The sequence below is a fragment of the Diadema setosum genome, chromosome 16 (assembly GCF_964275005.1).
Source record: "Diadema setosum chromosome 16, eeDiaSeto1, whole genome shotgun sequence".
Classification (NCBI taxonomy): Eukaryota; Metazoa; Echinodermata; class Echinoidea; order Diadematoida; family Diadematidae; genus Diadema; species Diadema setosum.
Genome location: NC_092700.1, coordinates 23073345 through 23094307, shown reverse-complemented (window position 1 = coordinate 23094307; position 20963 = coordinate 23073345). Strand labels below are relative to the sequence as shown.

Sequence of the window (20963 nt, the reverse complement as noted above, 5' to 3'; positions counted from 1 at the left end):
GGCAGCTCTAGCTGTCTGACATTGGATCGCCACCATGACCAAACCTCACCCCAGAAATTAAAGACTTGCCCCTACATGTACGATTGTGTGTTATAATACACAGCACAGCCTACAGGCAGAAACATGATAAAGTAAAGTTGTGTTTAATATAGAAAAAGCACTTTGCACAAGCATGGCTTGATATTACATGTACTGTATACATAGACCTTATGCATTGACGTCATCACTCGCTTGACAACCTCTCGCGACGCCATCTTAGAGGGCAAGCGAAGTCCTTGACATCGCAGAGGCGTGCAGCTAGTTGTGTGCTTTTCCTATGCGCGCTAGCGGCGATCGCCTCACTCGCCGCCAGTCCCCAGGCTAGTGGCAGGTTTTTTTTTACCATCAAACAAGTTTGACATGACATGACACATTATGCAGCAATATTTGGGTAATTTTCTCACATTGTGCAATCGAAATACAGCAACTACAGAATTCCTAGGTTATATCGCAGAAATTTGTATCCATAGCGCAACATCGCCGTTCGCTGAATGTATGTCACCATTTTGAATTTCATTAGCCAATCACATGCGAGGTACGTGTTTTAGTAAAAAACACATAGAAATCTACCTCGCATGTGATTGGCTAACGGATTCGTAGGTTGATGAGCTGTTACGACCGCTGGTAGTTGCATCTTTTTTCATGAAAATTGTGCCAAAATGTTGGATATATCATTAACTTGGTGAGTGCAATGCATACATCAAATGTCGATTTTGCTATACAAGCTTGAATTTCCCGATCTAGGGCTGTAGATTACATGCAATAGAAAAGACAGTAAAACAAACACCGATGTTGTGTGTAAATGCCCATTGCCTTGCGTGTAAAAGCACGCTCTAGCAACGCATCGCTTGCCCTCTGAGGGAGGGCGCCCTTCAGTTAGTAAGACCGTGTGACGTCATATGCATAAGGTCTATAGAACTGAAGAATGCTGTTGGTATTTCATTTTCTATTCTGTACTACAATATTTCATAATCATATACGTATGTTGCTTTTTTTTTTTTTTTTTACTTCAAATGTAAAACATCAATATTGTACATTGTAGATATACCAGCAGGCATCACATCAGAAACACTCATCAAACACTCTTCCATTTAGCCACAGTTGGTGTGTCTGTCTGCTAGCTGTTTATCCCGTATTTTAAAAGCTGTGATTTATCAGTTTCTCAAGTGGAATTGCGGTTTTGTGTAAACAATTAACATACCCATTACAGTAGTGGTGGGCTATAAATGGGTAATGTTTCAAAATCCTTAGGATCCCTGCTTATTTGAAGCAGCTTGTCATACTGAGCATTTTGACACCTTTCGTTAAACAATCGGTTGAAAAATGAGATGGAGTCGGCCAAAAAACTGATTTGGGGGGGGGGGGCAAAATTAGTGTTGCGCGTCGTCAAAATATAGTGAAAAAATAATAAATTCACTATCCAAAGGAGTATGAAGATGATTTAAGTGTCCAGATATATGTTTTTGAGGTCAAGAAATTGGTTGCAAATGTCAGAAACCCTTAATTATACTATAGAAAGCATTCAAATTCTCAAATTGTGTGTTTGTTTGTTTGTTTGTTTGTTTGTTTTTTTTTTTTGGGGGGGGGGGGCATAGGGCTATGTTTCGGCCCATTTCCGGTATTCCAGTCACCCAACGTGCACTTTATCATCTTCCAATTGTTGTCACAGATTTATAAATTTGATGATACTGAAGATATAAACAGCAGTAGAATTTAGGTCAAGAAACTGATTGCAAATTTGTGTTTTAAAGCCCCAGTTTGCTATAGAAAGCATTCATTGTTTCTCTCTCTTTTTTTTTTTGGGGGGGGGGGGGTTAGTGGTAGGGTAGACTCTAAGTTTCATTGTATTTTCTGTCCATAAATGACCAATCTCAAATGTATAGACTGCAGATTATGATCACAAGTTGTAAAGAAAATATTACAACATTACTTTCCCTGATAATATCAAAGGGAGAGTGAACATTCCTTGTTGTTAACTTCAGCAGTTTCAGCAGTGGCCTATCTTTCCGTCTTCATCCTCTATCACATGCCGTAGAAAATAGGCAGAACATCACAAGGTTGTAGGTTGAACAACTACACAGGCTTTCAGAAACTGGTGACAGATTCTGTTTCAAAGAATCTCCACACTGAAGAATCTGTTGCAGTAACCGAATTCTGTGGACTTGGTTTTCCTACAATGTATGCCAAGTGCTGTTTCTCAACATGGAGAAGGCAACTCGTGTAGAACCTTTTCAAATTCTTCCACAACTTCACAGAGATCTAGCAGCTCAGAAAGTGAATACTCTCTCAGGGTTTCATGTGACACTCTAGTTATTTCAACCAGAAGAACCAACATTAGCTGTTGAGAAACATCTCCTACATGTACATGTACAAGTATGTACAGTACTATGCCATACAAATGCTGTGTCTGTGAACTTGTATTGCAACAAGGTGGCAAATGTAGATTTGGGGCACAGTTTGATCTTACACCGCATGCAACATCTCTTGATACCCTAAATGATGAGGAGCTTGAAGGTCTACAAACTAACAATTTGGATTGGGAGAGAGATCTTGCAAAGTTTGACAAGCTGGCAGCAAGATCCGCATCCTGCTCATGTATTCAAATTGGAGTGTCATACAGAAGGCACACTTCTCATATCCAAGCACGATCTCACTTAAGTTTTAGCCAACCTTAACCAGATTTCAGTAACCAGATCTGAAAATCGTCTGACCCTCATTTGTACAATACTTTAGAGTCCGCCACAATCAGTGCATTGCCGGACATGCCCATGGAAAAGGATATATATACAGTTGTACATGTATGCAACTGATTCTGAACATCACTGAGGTTCAACCAGCACCGCTTTCAAAGTTGAAAGTTGCAAGTGGCGCTCCTGAACCAGATGTTGTGGTCAATGAACCTTGTGCCCTTATTTGGGATGTTAATAATGTCAGACAGTGGTACCTCAGCATATGCCAAAATGACAATGGAAAGGGCACATACATTGTGTAGTAGAACATCTTATAAGGTGTTGTGATCCTGATAATGGGTTACATTGGAGATGCCCAAAGTGACATGACATACAGACTGTAAGTGTCCTGCAAATTATACCATGCAACAGCATGGGACCATGAGACCTCGAAAGTGTACGGTACCATGATATTTGTGCTTGACAATTACCACACAATAACTTTGTTGATGCCCTGTTCCAATCATTCTATTCAGTAGAGAGGAGAATAATCACATCATTATGGCAAGCAAATGCAAGTTTGATAACAAATGAAACTTAAATCTATTAATTTTTTATGCCGGTATGTGGTGTCCTAGTGTAACTGTTGCAGTTGTGAAAGCCGTGTTTTTAACAGATTTTTCATTTTCAAAATTTGAATTGCTTGAAAGAGCATAACATACCCTTCCTATCTACTGTTGTTTATATCTTAATTATCATCACATAAGCCTGTGACTACAAAATTTTGGAAGATGGCAAAGTGCATACGTTAGGTGACTCAAATACCAGAAATGGGCCGAAACTTGGCCCTACGCCCCCCCCCCTACAAAAAGCAAAATTTGAGAATTTGAAAGCTTTCTATAGTATATCAAGGATTTCTGACATTTGCAATCAATTTCTTGACCTCAAAAACATATATCTGGACACTTAAATCATCTTCATACTCCTTTGGATAGTGAATTTATTATTTCTTCACTATATTTTGACCGACGCGCGACAGTAATTTTGCGCCCCCCCCCCCCAAATCAGTTTTTTGGCCGACTCCATCTCATTTTTCAACCAATTTTTTAATGAAAGGTGTCAAAATGCTCAGTACGATAAGCTGCTTCAAATAAGCAGGGACCCTAAGGATTTCGAAACATGACCCTTTTTTACCCCCTGTACATGTACAGCATAGCCCACCACTAATTACAGGCCAGACAAGTGGTTCAGGTACAATTAAAGTACAACCTGTGTTACAAAAATGTATGTAGTAACCTTATCAGCATACAAATTGTCTTAAGATTTTTTTTTTTCTTTTTAGTGTTGTCTTCATCATAAACTTGCTTGTTTCTCACCTACTTGTGTACATAGATGTAACTTCATGTGCCAGTAACATGCATGTGCATATTGATTTTTTTTTTTTTAAACAAACATTTGCAATAGAGAAATTTATACAGCAATGGAATGAAATATCCAGTAACATTCCCATTTCTGTTCCCAAACAAATAAGTACATATGAAGTTTTTCGTATGTCCCATCATGGAAGTGATGGATATTGCCCTAGGATACAGAAGGCAATATTTTGCTGGATACTCCTGCAAATATTGGTCAAAGACACACAGAATTTGCAAAAATGACTATGTGTGTCCAGTACAATTAAAAAAAAAAAAATCTTTCATGGAGTCATGATGTATGTATAATTTACATGTGTACATGTAGTTCTATGCTGCATACAATCTACACGTACATTTAATAAATGTATGCAGTCCTTGCCAAGATATTTTTGTATGATTTTAAAAATATGATGTATGCTTGTAGGACAAAAGTAAAACGTTTTGATTTTTAAGAGCATGTGGTGTAGTGTACAGTGTACAATATGTTTACAGTGTAAAACATGTTTGCCTACATACACTGTGTACATGTAGGCCTACCGCCTACAGTGTATGCATTGCATGCCATACATTACAATGTACATAGATTGAGACTGACCCTACAAATAATTCATATCCCATGTTACAAAAGACATGTTGTAAATCATCCTTGTTTATTTTGTAGCTTCCGTTAGACTCTAGCACAGTTTATTCCTTCTGGTTCAATGGTGTCATTGAATGCCATCATAAAATATCAATTGATGATGTTCTGAGCAGTCAACTGAACTTTATTATCTGAGGGATCTGTTTGTAAGGTGAGCAAAAATCAAAGGAGCTTACTGCCAGTGCCTGGTACTGTGTGAGGATTTATGGTATAAAACAGAGTAGATTACAGTATTAAAGGGAACGCAAACCCAAAAAGCAATGTGGATTGAGTGAAAGCAGCAACTTTGGTAGAAATTAGAACACATCAGGGAAAGTTTGAGGAAAATCGGACAATCGATGCAAAAGTTATGAATTTTTAAAGTTTTGGTGTTGGAACCGCTGGATGAGGAGACTACTAGAGGTTATGTCGTGTTGTATGAGTGGACAGCAATACAAAGAAAATATAAATGGAAATTCAACAAAAATTCACTTTTCTAGCATTATGAAAGAGCACTTGACTAACCGCTTTCAGAAAGCAGGGAGAATAATTGCTACCCTTAACATACATTGTACAGTATGTCAGTATCAAGTTGATGGAATTTGTAATTTTCATGAAAAATGAATTTTTGTGGAATTTTCTTTATATTTTCTTTATATTGTTGTCCACTCATACGTCATATCATCTAGTAGTCTCCTCATGATCCAGTGGTTCCAATACCAAAATTTTAAAAATTCATAACTTTTGCATCGATGGTCCGATTTTCCTCAAACTTTCCCTGATGTGTTCTACCGATGTTGCTGCTTTCATTCAATCCACATTGTTCTTTGGGTTTGCGTTCCCTTTAAAGGGATGGCATACAAAGTATTGGTTTAGGTGAGGATTCAGCTTTTTACTTTTTGCGAGATACCATACTTAAAAACCACTTGATGAAATGTTAAAGAACTCTGGATATACAATCTAAACTTTATTTGATGAAAATCAGGTTTCAAATGGCTGTGACATCAAAAAACAAAGTAAAACAAAGTGATCTTAATAATGAAAGGGGGTCCAACTTTTATTAGGATCGCTTTGTTTTGGATACACAGCCGTTTCAAAACCAATTTTCATCAAATGAGCTTTGAATTCAGATTTCATAAGAGGTTTCTCATTATCTAAAAAATGTCATCAAACAAATTTTGGAAACCTGAGGCCCCATCTCAACCAAAACTGTACCATCCCTTTAAAGGTGTACCAGTAACATACATCTTGTACATGCCATCCTTCACCAGCGTAAAAACATTGAAAAAAAAAAAATGAAACAGGAACATGTACATCTTGTAGGGCCCTACACAAATGTAAACAGTAGACTGATGGTAAACAAAACAGTAGTCAGACTTTATTACAATGTACAAACTTGTATGTTTTCAAAACAAGTTTATGATTGCAAACGATGAGGGTACTATACATAATACAACTGCGATCACTATCCTATTACACAGTTTTTAAACATTTTATCATAGCAATGTGTGATAAAAAGCATGTGAGGCAATACAACTATGTAAGATTAATGCTTTTAAAAAGGCATAATTTACCATTTGCAGATGAAGCAAAAACCCAGCATTAGTGCTTTAAAATAGTTTAAAAATGTGAGTTTTGGATAGAAACATCCATTGCAAAAATTTGAATCCGAATAATCAATGTTAAGTGTTGTTGAATACACAAAATGTGAACAATAGTTATAATATAAATGTTTCCAGCTAAACCGTCTACATACAGTTACAGTTTATTGAGAAAAACATTGATATCGCCTGATATCTTACAGGCTTTATGGCAAAATTTTATATGGTAGGATGTTTTGCGATACAACAGACCTACACATATGCATCAAACATGATATTTTGACAATTTTTGAAATCACTGCTCCCAAAGGTAAACTGAACCTTATTTACTCTGGCTGTCAAAACATAATCTACTACAATGGAAACATGCACACATACGGGTACTCTGTGCATAATAGTGTAGAGCCTAATACATGTTTCTAATGTACAAACTGTAGGCCTACAGAGTACGTTGTACATTGTACATACTTCTGTGTTCTACCCTTCCCCTCCCAGTAAAACAGCCCCCCCCCCCCCTCAAAACAACAACAACAACAACAACAACAACAACAACAACAACAACAACAAAACTATTAAACAGGTATGGTATGTGTACAAGTAGTTTGTAAGAATGCTGCGATATGCTGGCTGTATGGGCTGAGGTACAATATGTTCTCACAATCTGGATCACTACAAGTAGGTATGTACAGTACTTATTGCAGTTTCCAGAGAAAATAAATGAGCCTTTTTATTGCTCGTTGGGCTGTCATTCTGTATGCCCCATGAGAAACCAGATTAGGTGCAAAACAGCAAAGTTGTTTTTCTCACCTCCATTTGACATTTTTCCCCCACTTCTAAATCACTGTACCCCACCCCCTCTAGAGAAGGAGAAATGTGAGAATTAAAGAAAAAAAGAAAAGAAAAGAGGTATGCCTCAGATTCTCTAGATTCTAGAGTTACATTTTCTTGAAGCTCCTTGATTTGTTGTACACTGCTGAATACCCTGCCTTTTCACAAATTGTGGACAAAGTAAGCACAGTTCTCTCTTTTCTTTTTTTTTCTGTTTTTTTTTTTTTTTTTTTGGGGGGGGGGTCCCTTTGTAGTGGTTAAATGGATGGTATAGTTTTGGTTGAGATGGGGCTGCAGTTATCCAACTTTTCTTCTTTTTTTTTTGGAGATAATGAGAAACGTCCTGTGGCATTTATGAAAGAGCATTTCATTATAAGAGGAAAAGTTTATTCGATGAAAATTGGTTTTGAAATGCGATATCTGAAAACAAAGAGGTCATAATGAATAGTGTGACCCAACTATTAATTGGGACCACTTAAAATGATTTACGGCTGTTTTTTTTTTTTTGTGTGTGTGTTTTTTGGTTTTGTTTTGTATCTCAGAAATCTAAAAGTGATTTTCATCAAATAACTTTGAATTCCTCTTTGAATTGTATTCTCTCTAATATTTAGTGGTTTGTACTTGTAATTATCTTGTAAAAAGTTAAAATCTGAATTCCCCATCTCAACCAAACCTATACAATCCCTTTAATGCTGACTGAAGAGAAAGTTGTGCAGGAAAAATTTTAAAAGAGACATTCTTTAAGAATGATTTGTACCCCTTGCCAAACAACTGAGAGAGTGTAAAATTTCACTGGACTGGAGGTATCAGCTTTTGGTAACCCTTTGTGGGGGGAAAATAACAAAAGGTCTCTTTTGCCATAGCATGTCCTGCCATGAAGGGGGATTATCTCATGGGATTATCTCTTGACAATGTAGGCCTGACAGATCAGGGAGTGCTAATCCCATCAGTTATTGGTAAAAATCATCCAAATAGCATGCACTAATACAGTTACAAGTAGGAGAGAATCTACACATTGTTCTTGATAGAGTCTAGCATGAACCCATTTGCTATACACCTTCCACGCCATAACAATATATTCCTTGTTGTTCGGTGCTGCATGGGTCACTTTTATTTCATGAATGTACAAGTGTATGGGCATGAGTCATTCATAATCTTCAGGGGTTGGCATTGATGAAATGCGGTCAAATTTAGCCAATGGTCTGTGCTCTGTGTTAATGTGATCAGGGAGGTTGAAAGGGATCTGTCCATCTCCATGGTGTGATATTGTATCACCATTAGGCCACAGACTATTAAACACACAGTAGAGTACTGTAGATCAACTTAGAATTGTATGCATGCAGTGTAAGGTGTACAATATGCACTGTACGTTGTGTTCAGCATGCAGTGTAACTTTTGACTCATCATTTGTACTAAAAAAAAAAAAAAAAAAGTGTGGGTGTAGAAAGTGATGTACAAATGCCAGGGTATAATGTACAGTGATGACTTGCTGTGTGTTTTTGCATGTTCTCTCTCTCTATTCTTGCCTACACTGCCATTGTGTATCAAAGAGTAGACAATGCAGAGAGATTCAATTCCTTGCCTGGAGACTAACCCTGATGTGGGTCAAACGATTGGCTGCAATGCCACTTTTGATAGCTATAGCCATTCCTGTTCACTCCTGTTCGCATGTATAACAAAATTGTAGGGTGCGTATACCCAGCCCTCTTCTGGCGAAATTGAGGTTTCCAAAGAACTTTCAGGGAGATTTGAGCAGATGATAAAGGCAAAACTGTTCTGATGATTGGGTTAATAGAAAAGCCTTTCTGTATGTGTTTGAGCCAGAGATGCGTTCCTGTAGAGAGGATAAACGCAAAGTTGTTTTGAAATGCATAATATACAATGTAGCTTAGACCTGCCCACGCCAACCACTGCCAACTACCCATCTCTGTTTCTGGGGTCAAACTGGGGAGTGGAGCCTCCCTCATGACTTGCGACTCCTGACAACTCAAGAAACCTGATCCAAAAGGCCTTTGCAAACATGTTTTGATAGATGGGTGTTGAAGCGTGTTTCAAGCATGGCAAAGATGAAAAATGCTGCCAAAGAAACCCCATAATTCTCACCTCACCAGAAAGAAAAAGAAGAAAAAGAAGAAAAAGTGACTGATAGTACCAGTACATAATACAATTGTACAAAAATTTATAAGATACCAGTACATATTAATACAATTGTAAAAAAAAAAAAAATATATAAGATACCGTACATTATTGTACTTTGCTTTTTAAATTGTGTTTTAGGTGACTATAAAATGCATGCACTCTGGACCAGTCTTGCTCATGGGTCAGAAACAACAATGTACTTTAACACACATAACAAGTCTTTGCCTTTGTAACAAAGAGTTGATATTTGAAGTGATAAACTCCCATGATAGATACAAGGTAAACCCACTTAGATTGATCAAAAGGGTCCACAACATCTATTTGATTTCCAGTGAAACATTACACTTTGAAAATAATACAGAATTGTAATGTCTATAGCTGTCATCCATTTATGATTTAATCGTCAACACTGCTTATCAGCAAATGAGACAATACAATGTACAGTGTAGACTCCTCATTTTGAGTGGGAGAACATTACAGTGTATTGGTTGAGGGAGTGCATCCTATGCACTCGCTGCAAGATGAACTTCAATTTTGGAGCGCTACTGTAGTGTAGGTTCAAATTATTTGTGCAGATTATGATGGAATTATTTAATGGAAATGAAGGCCATTTCCTTGTGAAGCGAGGAATCAGAATTCTTCAGTCACACAAACAGCTCTATTGACACCAGCACTGGATGCACTATATGTCTGTGTGTGTGTGTGTGTGTGTTAGTGTTTGTTATCGAAGTAGAGTCACCGGTGATGCAGAGGGCAGTACAGTTAAGTATTAAAGCCTGTGTCAGGGTTAAACCACTTTCCCTTTAGTGCTTCACACATCAGCATCACCTTTGCTGAGGATTGTACAGTAAATTGCAATTAATTTGCCAGATATTGTAGAATGTTTTCCAAATTCAGTAAAAGCCAGTTTGTGCTGAAGAGAGAGAGCCACCCAGTTTTTCCCTAGTGAGTTTAATAGGAGCTGACTGTGTACCAGGGTAATCAAGTTAATGATAAGAGCTACCGGTACTATGTAGTGCATTTCAGACTTTTTAACAATTTCAGTGTGCATGCTTTACAGACTATTATTACCCCGATCCACACAAGCTTTTTGAAGCATTTAAGTTTATACACGTACACATTTATGCACAGTTGTACATCTCCTTTGATGAATTTCCCTCATAAAAGCAAGTGAGACTTGGGGACAGTTAAACCATACATGTACATGTACATACACCAATTTAAAGCAAAGCATTGTAGATTAATTTTCTGACAGACATGGCAGCTTTCACATACAGCCAAGAAATTCTTTTACCCATACAGTATATATGGCTTGAAATGTAAATTAAAACAAACAAACAAACAAACAAACAAACAACCCCCACTCCCAAAATCTGCGGTTACAACTGTAAAGGCTTTTTTGTTCATAACTCTTATTCTAACTATGTTCACATACACAAGTCAACTTGTGTATCTTTTGAGATTTAGTTCTGGTATTTTTGTATTTTTCCTGTACAGAGATTGACCCGGTTGCGATTTGCAGTTGTTTTCCGCTGTAAATATACCCTTTGGTGGTAGTATTTCAACATTCAGTATAAAGATGACTAGAGTTGCTTTTAATAGCGTGATGTATGGGGTGTACACCTCAACCTGTTCATTCTGCAAGCATCGTTATTGATGGTCTTCACATACAATATGTTTGCAATGTAATCAGCAAATACACAGAGGACCATCCAAAGACTCAAATATTTACACATTTTCAGGGAATAGATCAGGAGAAGTGGTAATTGTGACATTACATATATGGGAGATACCGATAACAGGCTCTACTACAACTTAGCATCATTGCATTGAATTTCTTTTTCAAACTGCGTTTTACTGTATTCTTTTTCAGTTCTGGCTGTACAGTAAAGGTGATGAAATAATTTGAATTCATGCCACAGTGTCTCTTGTGACTTTTTAAACACTTTTTGCACAGTTTGACACTTTGTTGACCTATATGTACATGTACTTGGTTTATAGAGCTGCCACCATTCCAAAGTCCTGTCTAGCTATTCACTGCTCTATAAATAGCATCCAATACAAAGAGAAGTGACCTGCAAGAATGGTTACCAATGATTACAGGGAGTGTGGAAATGATTTGTAGTGTCCCCAAAGGATTTCATTGAGCCTCTGGTAGGCAAAAAGATTTTTAAAAACAGAATGATTTCATTGAGCCTCTGGTAGGCAAAAAGATTTTTAAAAACAGAAAAAAAAACCCCTGTCTGCTGCTTGAACATTTGTTCATCTTGTTCATCTTTTTGTTAGACAGAAACCAAATTCTTTTCTTTTTATAGAGTGTGCAAAAGTATGTGTAATATTAGGGGCATTTCTTGCCTACATTGCAAAAAAAAAAAAAAATGCAAAGAGAAAAACCAGAGGTTTTCAATGTACCATTTACACTGGCAGGGAAAAAAAAGAGAAACTTTGAATGTTCTTTTGGCAGGATATGCACACTATGCGGAAGAAAATCTGGAATAATCAGGGGTATTTTTTTGGTTAATGTTAATAGTGTGCATGCACAAAATCAATACTGCTATATGTGAGTGGAGGCCTCTGATCTGTGATTTAAATATTGCAGAGATCAGTGGTGTAAAGGAAGGCAGACAGCATTCACATTGGGCCGAATGCATAAAACAAGCAATTGCTTGTAAGCAATTGCTTCAAGCAAAAGCACAAGCTCGTCTAGCAAAAGGTCTAGCTCAAGCAATTGCTTAAATCCATATATATGCATAATCTTTTGCTTATGTCAAAACCTTTTGCTTGTCCCGCACAAGCAATTGCTTGCATTTTCAACAAAAGGGATATCACGCCTGTGCGAACACAAAAACAAAGGCGAGTGTGGCATCATGTATTTGAAAGGGCATGTGTGTGTGGAAACATTTCCTGACATAGCAGAAGAGCTATGAAATGCACACACAGACACATACACACACATCTATACACACACACACGTATTACTGGCTGATTCCCATCACTGCACCTTACAGCAGCCCGGATCTGCCAGATCGCACGTGGAGAGAGGTCTCCTCGCTCTCCACCGAAGTCAGACATCCTACCTGTTTTTTATCACATTTTGCGTGCTAACCACTGGACATTCAAGTTGTTGAAATGAAAAAGTTTCTAACACTACTTATGAGTAATTACTTGTAGGATTTATACCACTCCTTCACAAGTGTGGTCTTTCTTTCATGAATATGAAAATGACACTTAAAAGGGAACGTTCCGGTTAAACAAAAGCTCAAGCTCATTTTACAGAGCTTGGAAAATCGTAAGCAATTGCTAGCAAGAACTAGCAAATGGTATGTTTTATGCATACGTTTCTAAGCAAATGCTTGGTCTCTACATGTAAGCAATTGCTTGCTGGCAGTCAAGCAATAGCTTGCGCTTGCTAGCAAAAGCTTCTGCTTGCAAGCAATTGCTTGTTTTTATGCATACGGATTCGAGTAAAAGGCTAGCACAAGCAATTGCTAGCGTTTATGCATTCGGCCCAGTGGCCCCCCCCCCCCCCCCAAAAAAAAAAAGAAGAAAGAAATGTGCATGAAACTGCCATGTTAAAAAAAAGGCAAAAACATCTCACTTCTGAGAATTACAGGGTTTTTCATTTCCACTTTTTGGCTCGCATACCGGTAGTTGCCCAGCAACTTCCATGGAGTGTGCAAAAATCTAGATGGTATATCAATGGCAGCGTAGTCTCCCCCATTACAGTGTTGTAGGAATGGTTTGTATTCTGTGATAAGATTTAATTTCTTAACATCTCTCCATCATTTTCTTCTCTTCAATGACAGATTGCCACAACTGAGAGGTTAGTCTTCGACTTCCTGGGCTATATGTACGTTCCCATGCTTGGTGGATTCCTCGACATTATTCTCATCCTATTCGGACTATTTGGCACATACCAATACAGACCAAAATTTGTAATTTTGGTAAGTTCTCTATAACAAACTGTAAAAGCTGTAATTTTCATGAAGAGATATTTTTGCGGATGAGGCAGTCACAGACATTTTTACGAGATGTTGTTTTCGCAATTTGACACGGAGGCTATCATAGTTATATGTAAGTGTACTAAAATGCCTGTTTGTTTGTGATTATTTCAGGTGCTGTTAAATTTGCAGCCAAACAGTGACCTGTGAAATCTGCAAAAAAATAAGTCCTTGTGAAAATAACAGCTTTTTCAGTAGTGGGGAAACCCTCAAAACAATTTGTATGCATAGTTGTTGTTGTTGTTTTTTTTATATTTACATTGTATGTCAAAATTTTGTTTAATGGGGTGGGGGATGGTGGAAGGGGGTTGGGACTGCTGGTTGTCAAGGACAAAAACTTCTTGGAGTATAAACTGATCAGGTAGCTTGAGTTTAGCGAGGGATGTGACTTCTGGCATAATAGATGACAAATAATATTGGGCAGTCTTTGAAGCTGATGGTGAAAATGTGAATTCAAAAGTTTGTAGAGAACAGATCTTATGCCACATGTTATCTATTTTTGTAGGTACATGTACATAATGGCTATGGACTTAAATTCACAACCATTTTATTACTGGAACAGATTACATCATTTCAACAAATCAATTTCAACAAAAACAAACACCTATTGTAATAAACATTTGCTATGGACAGAATTGTGTTGTGTGACATACACACATCCTGAATACACTATCAACAAGTTGATATTCAAAGAGGTCTAAAGATAGCAATAAATGCATGCTTGTGCTACACATTTACTTGGCCCTTTAAACTTAGAAAAGCCCAAACATCAAGCAAGAAGTGCAGATATTATCAAAAGGTACTGACAGAAGAGTACAGTAGTTTGATGGGATGGGGCCAGCAGGGAGGGCTGTAGGACAGACGATTCCGCGCAATTGATTCCGATTTCGTTCTCTTTACAATGAGAGAGGATCCACCTCCACTAATTATCCAGACAGCTGTAGGGATGATTCATCAGAAGTCGTCAATTTGCAATGCTGAGAGGGAGGGAGACAGCGAGAAAACAGGTTGAGCAGATCAGTATTTCCTCGGTTTCCTGGTATCCTAACCACCAGCATGTCTTTTTGTGTATTAGGAAAGAGGCACACAGCTTTATCATTCAAAAAAAAATAGTAATATGGTGTTTTTTTTACAATACTGGATACCAAACCCAAATTGTTTATATTAATAGCTTTCATAGTTCAAGTAAAGGCAAGGAAGGAAATTAACTTCACAAACTCAGTCCTTGAAACTTTTTTTTTTTTTTGGGGGGGGGGATATACTTTAAAACAAGAAACATCCTTGGCATCAAACTTTCGCTTTCAGACTTTTTTCACAGCATGAAACTTTTGTGAGTCACCACAGGCTGTCAATGCATTTTTTAAAATTAAACTTTGGCCAATTTCTGCTCCTTGCAAATTTTGGGAAAGTTTCATGCACAAGGTCTACTCTGTACGGTACAGTACATGTACAATTGTTTGAACACTGCAATATATCACAGTCTGTTTCCCTCTGTTTCGTCCTCCAATGTCGTCTGTCGTTAACATTTTTGCTGTTGTGATATTTTTTGACAGTATTCAATATGGAAGATTCTCTGGCTGGGCTGGAATATTTTCATCATCTGTCTGTACCTCAACGTGGGAATCTTATCAATAGAGGTAAGTTTGTGAAAGTTGACATTGAAAAATAAAATGCACCTGTGAAGTTGAGTGAAAATCTGTCCTTTGTTGACTATTCATTTCAGAGATTTTTTTTTTCTTTTTTCAAGCATGATGAATGCAGATTTACACTGAGAACATATCTAAACCTTCTCGGTATGTGTGCCAGTGGCAACCATAAGTGTTGGCATTTTGTCATCCTAGCTCGTTCCTCCAAACAATAACACTGCTAAAAGAAACAAAATGACTGCTATAGAAGAGTAAAACGGCCATGAAGAGAGATTTCATGTATTATCTCTCATAGGGGATCGAACAATTTGTGTATTTAGGCATATCAACACTTAATAGCATCGTAGTACTAGACACTATGACTTTTCCCCATTTAGTAGAAAGAGTAAAAACACTCTGTTCCTCAGATAGGACATTAGATGGAGGTCCTGTGTGTAAGTAACTCACAACTCGGGCACCTAGCCTACATGTACTCCATTCCTTCATTGCAAAGAGCAGGACGTTCACGAAAGTGATCCACTTCCAATTTATCAGTACATTTTACGTACTCATACAACACACGAGAAATATGGGTTGATGATGCCAATCCCTATTGTTTCAATGTCAAACAGGCACATTATGCTATAGGAGAGGAATAAGAACTGTTCCTGAAATTTTGTTTTCATTAAAACTGGTTTTATCTTCATAAGTACAATTCTTGGACTCTGTTGGGTTTTGAAAGTGTATGGCATATTACAGTACTTCCCCCGCAATGTCCTTTTCATCTTTCTGCTTCATTTCTTTTTACCTTTCTTTGCATATTTTGCTAGATTAGACTCTCTCATATGGTGTTAATCTTGTGTACAGTCTCTTTTAAGTAGATTTCATTTGAGGGCTTTGATTTATTCTGTATTCTTGCCATTTTTATAGTAGGCTTTAGGCGAAATTGATACTTTAAAATCATAATTCTTTCATGGATGTAATTTTCTCGATAGCTTCTTTTTCTGTGACTGCTCCTTTCCCACTGATTTTCCATTTGAAGCTGTTGAGTTTAGCCTGTTTTGCTTCAGATGGATAGATTGATGTTGAGAAAGATTGTGGAAACTACAAACTGCTGTGAACGTGCAAAAATGTTGTGCATGCATTACACCAATGCTCAATTATGCATGGAACTGTACACGTTGTACACTGCCAAGAACTGAAAGGGTAATGAAATCCCTCTGCTCCCTTGCTAGGAACCCCCGAGGATCATCAAAAGGTCATCAGAAAATAGAGCAAGGTCATTAACGGGACACTATTGATTACATCTTGATGTCCAGACATAGCATTCCTCCAGTTGGAGGGGGGAGATGGCATGGTTGGGGAATGAGGAAAGATGATGAGCGAGAAGAGAAAGAGGTAGAAATTAAGGGAAGCAGAGGAGAAGAAGAAGTTTCATAAGGGGAAGAAGAAGAAGAAGAAGAAGAAGAAGAAGAAGGAGGGAAAAACAACAGGAAAAAGATGAAAAAGAAGGAAAAGTTAATTAAATGATAATAAGATTTAAAAAAAGATGAAGGTAGGGAGAAAGAAAGAAGGAGGAGGAAAAGGAGATGATAGAGAATGTATAGAGAATGTATAGAAGAGACACGAACCTGAATGAAAAGGTTCTGTAAATGTTTTTAGCTAGAAACCAAACAAAATAAAGTTATCTCATTCAGGAATCTGTTCAAATTCAAATGTCCCCACCTCCCCCCCCCCCCCCCCCCAAAAAAAAATGAAATTGTAATTCAAGGATTTATAAATGAAAGAATAATGCCAAATTGCTTTATACAAAATGACATACAGTTTATGTAATATGTTTTTGAATAGCTAAAAACCAAAGCCTGATTATTTATACTGCCTAGAGTCACAGCTGCACTGTAGTACAATATGTGATTTGTGAGAATCTTCAAACTCATTCAAGTGCCCACTTCAGGAAAACTTGAGGTGGATTTTTGACATGCATATCATACCTTCTTTTAAACTAGAAAACAGGTGCACAATAGCTAGAAATTAGGTGTACAGTGTGCCAGGTAGCTGATCAATATCAAATATACTGTATATATTTTGATAGTTGTAAATATGTGTTTGCCCCTGTACTGTTGATGTTATAGAAATACTATCCAGTCATTTGATTCTCTTCCAGAGTCACCCCTCACCTCCCCCCCCCCCCCCCCATTTTTGTTTGTCATTTTGAAAAGGAGTGATTATGTTTCACCATCAAGGAGAACCAGGGGGTAACATTACCTGAAGAACAATCCAGGTGAATTCAATGTTTTGGCAGACCTTTATGTCTAGGATGGCAGCATGCTGTGTCACACACACAGTATATAATATGCAGTACCTCATCACCTGTACTGTGTTTTTTTTTTTCTCCACCCTGGGAGATCCTTTGTCTCATATGAAGGTGTATGACAAAGCAGCAGCCATACAGTGTACACACAGGGGGAAGGTGTGCTCCTATTGTACATCCCAGTGATAAGAAGCTACAATGTCCTGATGGTGTTACAATCGAGAAGGCGATATAGGGCGTGATAGAGCGTAAAGAGGGAACTGCCTCCTCATAGAATGATTGTAATGTGGCGTGGCAACTCAAGCAAGATTTTCATTGTGAAAGACGAATTCTCTGCAATGCTGCAGTGTTTCATAGTGGAATATTATTATGTGTGTCAACTTCCTCCTTTCAAACATGGACCTACATTCTACATTGTACTATACACATTGAATAGTAACGAAGGTCTTTCTTTGATCCCATCATCACCGCCGCCACCTGACTATGTGCATCTTAATGAGTATATTCAGGTGCTTGGATACAAGTTTCCATGGCGATTGTGCAATCGTGCATCGTCACTGACAAAAGAATCATTTCCCTCATTTCAGTCTTGTTTCGCTGATGTGCCTTTTTCAGACGGAAATTGTCTTTGAATAAATACAGATGATGAGGAGCAGCAAACCCTGAGAACATGGCAAATTTTGTGTCAAAACATGGATAATTGCTGATTCGCACATTTTCGCACACACATTTAAGACCTTGCCTAATGGCAAGATATACCTGTTCTCTACCATTACCATCCCTTTTTGCTCTGGAATAAGCTACAGTGTACATAAAGGTGAAATATTGAGATCACAAATGACAATCATTCTGCCAAAATGTTAGCTTTCTTTTAAAAATTGCCTGCTTCTCCCAAGCGAAATTGTTTGAGGCATGATTTCCTAACATACACCACAACTACACATTCACCTTACTTGATTTTTGTGAGTTATTTTCTTCTGCGCATATGATTTTACTACTACTTTTGATTTCTCGAATCTCCATCTTGTTCTTCTCCCGGCTTGCTGGTGGCGACGACGATGTGATCAAAGCAGTGAAGCATGCTAAAAATGTCGTTGTGGCGCTTTTGAGATGTATAGGTGCATGAATCAATTAACGATATGATGACTGTCCATGTAGTTGTATTAGGTCCATGTTTCAACTCATAAAAGCAGTTTCGGTTTTGATAAGGAAAGAATTGATCACAGTACGTTGTAATACAGATGCCACCTTATAAAGCTGTCCTGGCTAAATATAAAGAATTCCAGGTTGGTTTGACATACATACATACACTGTACGTACACTACATATTTTCGTATACCGGTACAGTACAAATTGTGCATTCAATGTCAGCTTTGTATACAATTTTGTAACTCAGGTGTGGACAAATATGCATGCAGGGGTCATTCCATGGGGTTGGGTCTTCTCTAGATTTTCATGTTGTGTAGGGAATAAAAGTCATATTCTGACAAATTTATCAACTAATTGTCTGTGGTTTGCAGTTATTCTTGAAGAGAAATGTGTGAAGAATTATTTGATGAAAAAAAAACAAGCCTGTGTACAAATGTATTTTGTCTATGACTGTTTCACTAATGATGTCCCATGGTTTTTTGTGGTTTATGTTGTGACATAAATATATGCCATTTTCATGGCAATGTAAAACAGGAATATACAACCTTTCAGCATTATGCCTATCATAATTAAGAGAGACAAGGTGACTTCTACAAAGACTATAAGGCACATAAACATTTGTAACAAAATAAGAACACCAGAGCATCTTCAAGCAACCTCATACCTATGTTACAAACGATGTCCATGGCAATTTTTGTTGTAACATAGGTATAGCATGGTTTTACATACACTTCCAATCATAATATGATCAGAAACTTTCTTTCTATAATGAGATTTATATTTCAGAAGTATTCTTATCCAAAAATTAGCATCAAAATCCTCCAAATAAACGAGAAAATACAGAACATATCACTGTACTTCTGTGCGATGTCCGGCCTCTTCGTGTAACGTAGGTAAGGAAAGACGCGTCTCGCGATAAAAAGAAGAGCTACTAACTTCAGCAATCGTATTCATGTCACTGGCAGTCCTCCCCCAATGGCAGAAAAACTACTCACAGCCAATATACACCTACCTGGACAGCGCAAGATCTGTTTTTCTGCCGTTGTCCATGTAACGTAGGTACAGGAGTTTTAATGTTTCTGAAGTCAATTGGTAAGCTTTTACGCTATTTTACGAAAATAATAACATTTGTCATATTCTGTAACTCTATTAGAGGAAAAAAAACGACATCTAAACCTCTGAACTGGCCAAAAATACTGTGGACGATGATACTGTAGTCCTACATACTGAGATATTTGTTACAGGTTCATGTTCATAATTTTGATCGCCAAATTTTCAGTCCATGCCGGTCTCTGCAAAAGGAGCATATAAATCCTCTCTTAGAAAACCATACAAAAGTGTATCAGTGTATCTTCACTGCAATATAAATTTGTTTTACCTCCCGATTATTGTGAATTTTTGGACCCTTTTGTCATAAGGTATCTACCAAGGTAGACGTGCTAAAGTTAGTATTCATCACTATATACTAGTTGGAAAACGTAGATGTCCAGACTGCATCTGAACTAGAGAAATAGAGTTTGCCTTATTTTGCTGGTGATATTGAGAGAACTAGGAGCTGTGATATTCTTTCTCTTTAACAGATTTACTTTGAAAATGTCAATGTTTTCCTTCCAAGATTTCACTGACCTGTGAGATGCTCTGATGAAGTTGTTAACATTTCACAAGGATTCACCATTTCTATTCCATGCTCACCCACTGTGAAGTCTCAAAGCTAAAATGCCAGTGTCCTATTCAATTTGGGTGGGTAGTGGGTAGGAAAGGCTTCAATGAAATTATGAACCCCAATCAAAATTGGACTATTATTGCTCTACACTATCATTCAAAAAGAGGGTGACAATTTTGATGGTGGATGAATATAAAATAGGGCCTAGTATTATTTTGGGAGTCTATTAAGGACCATAACCGTAACCGTAACCCTGACCCTAGCCTAACCTTAGCTAGGACACTGGGGGCAGCGACCTGCCCTTCCTAGCTTACATCAAAACAAGTTTTTAGCATAGAGTATGAAAATGATATTTTCCTATGTTTTACATGCTATATTATTATTATTATTAATATTTACATCATTTTAAGCATAACCCATTTTTTTTTCCAATTTTGGTGGGAGGTACACATGGAACTCTAGCTAATGGGTATGCCAAGAGGTAGAAATGTAAGCAAAATTGTTGAAATTATGTAATTCCATTCATAAACACACACATACATCAACAGGAATATATAGTCAACCCTGACAAAAATTTTCTTTTAATTTTTTTATTCTATTTCTCTTTACACCTTATGTTCAGTTTGTCGATGAATCTGCCATGGCTCCTCCTCTGCCACCGCTACGTTTTAAACTACATGAAAGAGTGACAAAGACACATCCACAGCACTCCACAAACAGAGAGGAAGCCGACAAAGCAACAACCAAGAAAAGCGAACGTAACAAACTAGACAAAAAGAAAACTGCACAGAGGGAAAATGGACAGAAGAAAAACAAAAATCGAGGGCTAAATGGACATTGGAGAAAAGAGCAGAAATTAACTTCAAACAAAGAACATGGAGAAGACAAGAAGACTTGTCTGATT

At 37.5% G+C, this 20963-nt stretch overlaps 1 protein-coding gene across 1 annotated transcript in view; it reads left to right on the top strand.

The window, feature by feature from the left end:
* The first annotated feature begins 2241 nt into the window (after positions 1–2241).
* LOC140239719 (sodium/potassium-transporting ATPase subunit beta-1-interacting protein 3-like) overlaps positions 2242–20963 on the top strand; it is a 41303-nt gene continuing 22581 nt past the window's right edge. Inside the window, exons 1-3 of the mRNA XM_072319541.1 lie at positions 2242–2313; positions 13117–13254; positions 14865–14948. Of these exons, the coding sequence (XP_072175642.1) occupies positions 2242–2313; positions 13117–13254; positions 14865–14948 (294 nt within the window). The remainder of the gene's footprint in view (positions 2314–13116; positions 13255–14864; positions 14949–20963) is intronic.